The 8,167-nt window shown below is 47.9% G+C and overlaps 1 protein-coding gene across 3 annotated transcripts in view; it reads left to right on the top strand.

The window, feature by feature from the left end:
- The window catches only part of LOC149330491 (NF-kappa-B inhibitor alpha-like), a 40,075-nt gene that overhangs the window by 22,692 nt on the left and 9,216 nt on the right, over window positions 1-8,167 (top strand). For 2 of the 3 annotated variants that reach the window (XM_089561081.1, XM_089561082.1), the window contains exons 5-7: window positions 3,024-3,194; window positions 6,629-6,814; window positions 7,482-7,766. In XM_089561081.1, coding sequence (XP_089417207.1) covers window positions 3,024-3,194; window positions 6,629-6,814; window positions 7,482-7,766 — 642 coding nt within the window. The remainder of the gene's footprint in view (window positions 1-3,023; window positions 3,195-6,628; window positions 6,815-7,481; window positions 7,767-8,167) is intronic. The other variant, XM_089561083.1, reaches the window with a different exon arrangement.

The following is an 8,167-nucleotide window of genomic DNA, read 5'->3' on the forward strand; positions in this document are numbered from 1 at the left end:
TTGCCGCGGGAACTCGATCTACACGTTCCTAGCATTCTTAGAAACAGTGACTTATTGCCCTGTGTGGCCGATTTCCCTAATTAAATCGAATTAACGCCCCGCTCCCGCCTTTAATTTTGAATTCTCCCCGTACGGTGGGCTAAGTCGACCAACGCGTGAAGTGCCTTTCAGCCAACTCCATGGAGGCTTTGCTTTCGCTTTATTTTGTTTTTCAGGTTTCATGAATAAATAGTTTCATTCGCAGATAATATAGCTGTAAAATAAGCCTGCAGAAATAAAAATACACGCGGACTATTTGCTACTACGGACTACTACGTATTACTCCGCTGATGGCAGAGCGGCAAGCCGCCACTGGACTGTGTGAAAGGCGCTCCACGCGTTGGTCGACTCCGCCCACCGTACGGGGGAGAATTAAAAAAAAAGGCGGGAGCTGGATGTTAATTCAATTTAATTAGGGAAATCGTCCACACAGGGCAATAAATTAAAGTTTCTAAGAAAGCTCTGAACGTGTAGATCGAGTTCCCGCGGCAAAAAGACAAGTTCAGATTCCTCTTCAGTGCACCTTTAATTGTGCAGAGTAATACATCGGCAAGAATGTAGGTGATGTTAAGGGGGACGAGGGTCTTAAAACTAACTTTTTTTTAATTATGGCCGGAATCTCATGAAATTTTGCACACATACGCATTTTTCTCTTCTGATTCCAAATATGTAATCATAATTGAGCTATTGGTCTTAAATCTTACAAAGCCTAGAAAGTAATTAGGTAATTTCTTACGTAGCTTCAATAAACGTTCCCATTTCTTTTTGTTGCTTTTAATTACATGAATTGATAGCCAGAGAGTTCCCATACCCGGTGACATTCTTCGTTTTTCTCTAAAGGCATGTCCTCCTGATATATTCTGTCAAGAGTAAAGGGTTGCAGTATATAACTCTGCAACTCGTTAAGCTAATTGTAAATTGCTATTTATACGGGGTCTAAACAGAAAAAAGTAAGAATGTCACCGGGTATGGGAACTCTCTGGCTATCAATTCATGTAATTAAAAGCAACAAAATGCACCGAGAAAGTGCATTAAAGCTGTGTAAGAAATTGCCTCATTACTCTAGAATTTAAGATAACTTTTGATCTAAGACCACCAGCTCAACTCTGATTACATATTGGGAATCACAAGAGAAAAACACATCTGTGCGCAAAATTTCATCAGATTCTAGCCACAAATAAAATGGTCAGTTTTAAGACCCTCGTCCCTCCTTAACCATAATTGATGCATCCAACAAGTCATTTTGTTTTAACAGCGCATTTAAGGGAGGACCCTGGTCTTTAAAAGAAAATTTTATTAATCTAGATATAGGAATGAAATTTTCAGGCTACATGTATTTTTGTGTGCTGATTTTAGATATGTCATTTAATTTCGTGTGAAACAATTCCTTGAGCACTTGTGTAATTTTTATGCAAGTATTTTGCGGAGAGTTTTGAAGAAAATTTGCTGCAGGAAACTCGCTGAAATGTATGCCATTGGGTTCTCTTGACACCAAGGAATACAATAAGGGTAAAATTATCATTCTGGCTATCATAGAACTGGAGTAATAGGGTACTGAAGCTGCCACTTCAGAAACATGAATACACACTTTCCTTCTCATTTCTGAAGCGACAACTTCAAAACTCTATAACTCAAGTTCTATGATAGCCAGGATGATAACTTTACCCTCATTGCATTCCTTGGTGTCAAGAGAACCCAATGGCATGCATTTCAGCGAGTTTCCTGCAGCAAATTTTCTGCAAAACTTTTCCCAAAATACTTGCATAAAAATTGCACAAGTGCTCAAGGAATTGTTGTACAGGGTCGTCCACTCTAAGTACGAACACGGCGCAGCGTGGCTGCGCTCCGCGGGGCGCGAGCGCATCCGGCGCGGTCGCGCATAGAAGCTCTGCGGCGCAGGCGCACACGGGCCTGGAGGCGGTGCTTCGCGTCGTCTGCTACACCGCCGGTGCACGCAGTGCTTGCTCTGCGGTGAAGCGCACCTAACTTTCTGCATGACTACAGCGCTCGTGTGCACCGAGAGAGCACTGCAGGAAAGCCCAATAACTACAGCGCGTTGTCAATGGTTGCGTGTACGGCAACTCAGCAGCCAATCTCTTCTCAATGCCACAATCTCGATGAAATGCAAGTATTGCTGCAGCGGCCCCGTTTCAGTGAAGGCGAAACGCAAGGCACCCGCGTACTGTGGGACAGAAGAACTTGCTTTGGGGCTAGTTGGTTCATGATTGTAGTTCTAAATGGCGCAAAAGACACACACACAGGAAAAAAGGGGATGACACTGTACTGTACTGTGGGATGTCAGCGCAAGTTAAAAACCACCATGTGGTCAACAATTATCTGAGGTCCTCGACTATGACGTCCCTTGTAGTCTGTCGCTTTGGGACATTAAATCCCATAAACCAAATCAATTCAAACCTGAAATGACAAGTTTGCAGCAATACATGCATATCACCGAGATCGTAGCACCGCGACGAGAGGCCGCTGAGTTGTCGTACGTGCAACCAGCGACAACGCGCTGTAGTTAGTGTGTTTTCCCGCAGTGGTGTCTCGGTGCACACAAGCGCTGCAGTCATGCAGAAAGTTAGGCGCGCTTCACCGCAGAGCAAGCACTGTGCGCACCCGCGCTGTAGCAGACGACACGAAGCGCCGCCTCCAGGCCCGTGTGCGCCTGTGCCGCAGAGCTTCGATGCGCGACCGCGCCGGATGCGCTCGCGCCCCGCGGAGCGCGGCCACGCTGCGCCGTGTTCGTACTTAGAGTGGACGACCCTGTACATGAAATTAAATGACATATCTAGGATCAGCGCACAAAAATATATGCCCTGAAGATTTCCTAACTGTAACTTAATTAATAAAAATTTTTTTTTCAAGACCAATGTCCCCCCTTAACCATAATGGATGCATCCAACAAGTCATTTTGTTTTAATAGTGCATTTAAGGCACGTGAGACTGTGTGCCTTGCTCACGCTCGCCTGTCTTGCCTGCAGACTGCGCTGCACCTGGCAGCTCTGTGTGGTAGACATCACGAGGCTAGACTGCTTGTGGTTGCCGGGGCAACGGTGGACATTCTGGACGATGCTGGGCGGACACCGCTGCATGTTGCCTGTCACCGGGGTGAAGTCAGGGTGGCCAGGGATCTCCTTGCTCATGTTACCGAGGTGAGTGTTTATGATGGTGGGCAGCTTGTTTTTGGGTTGGCAGGCCGGGGCCAGTTGCCTGATAGGTTTTCGTCATTTGATAGCGGCGTTTCTAGTGTTTCACTGCTGGCATCATTTTTTTAGTACAAAACGTTCCTTGTCTACTAGTCCTTGCTGACTGTCCGATACTAACTGACGATTAAGCATGAAGAGAATCGTATTAGTGCCATAAAAGTTAGTAACATTTGAATCCATGGATTGATTTCTAGCTACTACTGGCGTTTATAATTAATTCGTTTATTGATGCGCCGAGGTCCTTCAGGCCTCTTGCTGCCGTTCGAAAGCCGAAAGCCTAAAGGTACAGTGTTTGTCAAAAGTTCAGAGCCTAGGGTGTTCACTTCCAAGCTTTATATTGGGACTCCAGGAGCATTCGTTGGATGTCCTACCTATTGCAGGAGGCAGTGCCATAAATCTTCTCATGTCCGGGAAATTTGGAGCGCTAGAGATCCAACAAGAACGACACAGTGTGGCTCAAAAGAAAACCCCCTGGGCTCCAAACTTCTGACAAAGGCTGTACCTCTTACTGTGGTACTGCAACTGCTTATTTGAAAAGCTGTCTTGTGTAGGAGTTGACGACTTGTACAATGCCAGGTGCACAAATAATACCGTATTTACTCGCATAATAGGCGCACTTTTTTTCCAGAAAATCCGGCTCAGTTTGGGGTGCGCCTATTACGCGGGGTAAAATTTCCGGAAATTTTTCGACTCGCAAAATTAAACATACCGCATAAATGCACCCGTGTATGGGCCGCATCCTGTTTTCCCGAAGGAAATAATTAAAAAAAAATATCCAAGTAAGGGCCGCACCCAAACTTTCCACGATCCACGCGGGAATAGCCATGTAATCGTGTAAATACAGTACTGATCACAGTGCCAAGTTCGGGGTGCGCCTATTATGCGCGGAAATAAAAAAATCAGATTTTTCACGCCCTAACTAGGGGTGCGCCTATTATGCGAGTAAATACGGTATGTCGGGCACTGAAATAAACTTCAAGGCAGCGGTTGCACTGGAGTCCCTCTTCAGTGTTGTATTGTGTTCGGGAGTGATCTGAAAGGGGAAATTCCTTTGCATCAACGAGGCAGGCTGTTGCGTGCATTGGCTTCCTTCGTGGAGTATGAGCCCCTTTCACGCTGAGCAGCCCTCTACCTCGTGTGCACCCTGAGGAACAGGGCAATCCTTGATCTGCGTGAGACAGCGAAATTCGTCTCGTATTTGCCGCCGCTCGCCTCTGTCGAGCGGCTGTAAACCAGGGGCGAGACAGGCGGGCCGCTGCCTGCAGTTCCACTTGGGGTTGCGTGAATTGCTTGCTCGAGAGCTAGATTTCCCATTGTAACCGTATTCAGTGTTTTTGCTTTGAAAGCAAGACACTGGCTTACTGTGCCTGTTACCCAGGCAGCTACCATAGAGTTTCTTACTACTACCTAGAGGGAAAGCTGGCGGCGCTGCACTTCAGCCAACATGGACGCTCAAAGCATCATGGGGCGGTGAGCTACTTGTTGCGGCACAGTCGTAGTTTTTCGGGAACACAGAGTGGCAGTACTAAGGCGTTTCATTCCGAAAACGTAGTTCGTGTGTGCGCAGACGACTTTCGCGCGAACGCAGTGTGCAAAAGCCATAGTAGTGAAGACGCGACGACACACGACGCCAATAAAAGGTTTTACTCTTCCGAAATGCCATTAAAAAACCTCTTAAAGTATCTAAACAACAACATTTTTTTTTAAAACATATTTACTTTTAAAAGTACGCTTGTTAATTACGAAATATTAGTTTTTTTAGTGTTCATCACTTGGCCAATAGGAAAGCTAGTCATGTCTTATTTTAGGCAAACTTTGCACTTAAATGCTTTTCTGCTCGTTTGTTGCAATCATTAGACAAGATATTGAATGTTAGGACGTTTGTAGCTATCAAAGAGCTTTATTTTTTTATTATTTTTTTGGCCAAAAGTTACAGTTCCGCAACAAGTAGCTCACCGCCCCATGATGCTTTGAGCGCCCATGGTGGCTGAGGTGGTCACGTGGGGTCTCCATGCAAACTCCCATAGACGGCTTGCCAGCTTTCCCTCTAGGTAATAGTAAGAAACTCTATGGCAGCTACTGTATTTACTCGCATAACGGAAATAGTGGGGCATCATGTTCACAGAAAGTGCTGTTTTGTGTTGCACGCCTTCAATTGATGTGGTGCTTTCTTCATTGAAAATCACTGTTGACTTGTGTGTTCAACGCTCAGGTGTCTGTATTGGGGCTGTCCTATTCCACCGACGTTACACTCCTTTGCTTGGAAGAAAAACTGGGTGGTAAAGTGCTTTGGGGGCCCTTCTAGCCGAGTGTGCAGTCTAGCCGAGTGTGCAGTCTAGCCGAGTGTGCAGTCTAGCCGAGTGTACAGCCGGCCAAACCTTTTGCTGGCGTGCGCAACGGCCACTTTTTCTGTGCTCCTGCACTTTGGGATGAAGCAAACTTGCGGAAAGCTTAATATAAAGCACGGGCTTGGTGAGTCTGTGCCTAAATTTGATATTTTCGCAAGTTTGCTCCGTCATAGGCTACAAGAGCACGAAAAATGCGGCCGTCACGCACGCCAGCTAAAGATTTGGCCGGCTGTACAGTCTAGCCGAGTGTACGTACCGGGTATGAAACCGTTGTCAGGCGCGTGGAAATGCTAACAGGCTGGCGAGGCGGTCAAGCTTAACTCACCTGCAAGGGCAAGTATACTTGCCAGATAGCCTTGGTAATTTGCACTTGAACCCTTTCTCATCTAGGAATGTGTGTTTAGGCCCCTGAGAGAGGAAACAGGAGTTGATAGCCTTGGTAATTTGCACTTGAACCCTTTCTCATCTAGGAATGTGTGTTTAGGCCCCTGAGAGAGGAAACAGGAGTTGATAGCCTTGGTAATTTGCACTTGAACCCTTTCTCATCTAGGAATGTGTGTTTAGGCCCCTGAGAGAGGAAACAGGAGTTGATAGCCTTGGTAATTTGCACTTGAACCCTTTCTCATCTAGGAATGTGTGTTTAGGCCCCTGAGAGAGGAAACAGGAGTTATTTTACTCATCTTGGCATCGCACTCCCAAAGGCGTGCCACGACTGGGCTGACACTCTAGTGTGTAGCTCACGTAAATGCACTTTGATCAAATCTGGACGAACTTGTTTTGCCTGATGCCTACTTGACTTTTCTCTGTGGGGTTCATGTAAGTGCCTCTAGAGGAAAGCTGGCTCCTAGCAGCCCCAGTGCGGAATGCATCTTCCAACCAGTGTTGAATCTTTTTCCTCCGAACTTGCGCTTGTGCATGCTTTCGTGGCTTTGGGTGGAGTCCTTTTTTTTTGAGTGCCTGTCTCTCTCCGCTCCTCGCTGCGCCTCCAGTCTTTGTGACGCGCCCCTCGCGCTCCTCCCCCCTCGTGTTCAGGAGGAGACTGCCTTCTTGCAGCCCCAGTACCATGTGCACCCCGGCAGGCACGATGCCACCTACGCCACCTCCCTGGTGTCCCAGCGGACTCTGACTGGTGACACAGCGCTCCACCTGGCCATCGGTTCGGGCTCGCTGGAACTCCTCGAGCTCCTGCTCTGCTATGTTCCTGACCCCAATGTTCGGGTCAGTGGCGCCTGTCTTGATGACCTCATGACGCCCTTTGCACTGAGTACCCGGTACCGCTATAGAGGTTTGCTGACTTCAGCAAACTGTTTGGCGCTGTAGGATACAGCAGGAGTTTGAGCGTGTGGGTGGTATGGGAGGGGGGATTAACATTTTGCATGAAATGCGTGGTAGTTTTGTGTTGGTGGATAGACGGCTTTCTTAGCATCGGCTAACAGCCTCTTGTGGCCTGTGTGAGTATGGCGTAAAGTTCTCCAGGTGTTGGTTTTGGATGTAAAATGGCAGACATTTTAGCTGAAGTTCAATAAACTCTAGATCAGCACTTTTTCTTTTACATATGGTGCGTTTGTTTTGCACAGGTCCTTTCTAAAACACGGATTTTTTTTTTTTTTGAAATGGTATCAAGAGGGCTTCAGTAACTGTGCGGCGATCTGTCCGCAAAGTAAAGGAATTTTTTGGATGAGCCCTGCTTTCCTTAAACCGGACGCAGACTGCCAGATAGCACGCCAAGCTGGACTCGTCATGTTGTTGACAAAATTCAACCGTTCAAAATTCCCAGCATCAAAGCAACAGGATGGCACATTGAAATGTAAAAGCACCAGCTGGCCAATGGAGAGTGTGTACTCTGGCTGTTCTGGACAACAGTTAACGTGGCCGTCGACTGCAGGAGCGGTACTGTGGTGCCACGCCCCTGCACCTGGCCTGCCGCCTGCATCGTCCCGACCTGGCAGAGGCGCTGCTGCGGTCGGGTCGTGTGGACGTCAACGCCACGGACTACGGCCGCAAGACGGCGCTCCGCCACCTGTGGGACGCGCACCGGCAGAACCCACGCAGCAAGGACCTCCTCCGCCTCGTGTTGCTGCTTCGCGACCACAACGGCGTGCCCATTGTGGACCCAGGCTCCGAGGACGAGGACGGCTCGGAAGACAGCTCCGAGGAGGACGACGATGAGGTGACGTGCCTTGAGAGACAAAAGAGAGCCAGCTTTTCACACCGGCTGCTGTCAATGCGTCATTTCCTGAGATTGTGGTCTATGAGAACTGTGGAGAGGAAGAATGCGGTGAGGGGTAAAGCGTCCTTGAGGGGTGTCAGTGGCGAGTGGTGAAGCGTCCTTGAGGGGTGTCATAACCTAATCAAAGCGAGCAGCTTGTGCTTCAGTGTGATGTGATACGTTAGGAATAGTTTAAAACCAGGCTTGAGCAGTTGTCTACCGACAGTTGTGCGAGAGGATCTGGATATCATTTCAGTCGTAGTTTGAGGCTGACACTGACACGCAAATCATCCTTCAGCTACACCTTGTAGTACCCCGCCGTGGTGGCTCAGTGGTTACGGCGCTCGGCTGCTGACCCAAAA

Source organism: Amblyomma mixtum, chromosome 9 (assembly GCF_055824585.1).
Source record: "Amblyomma mixtum isolate Tamu chromosome 9, ASM5582458v1, whole genome shotgun sequence".
Taxonomy (NCBI): Eukaryota; Metazoa; Arthropoda; class Arachnida; order Ixodida; family Ixodidae; genus Amblyomma; species Amblyomma mixtum.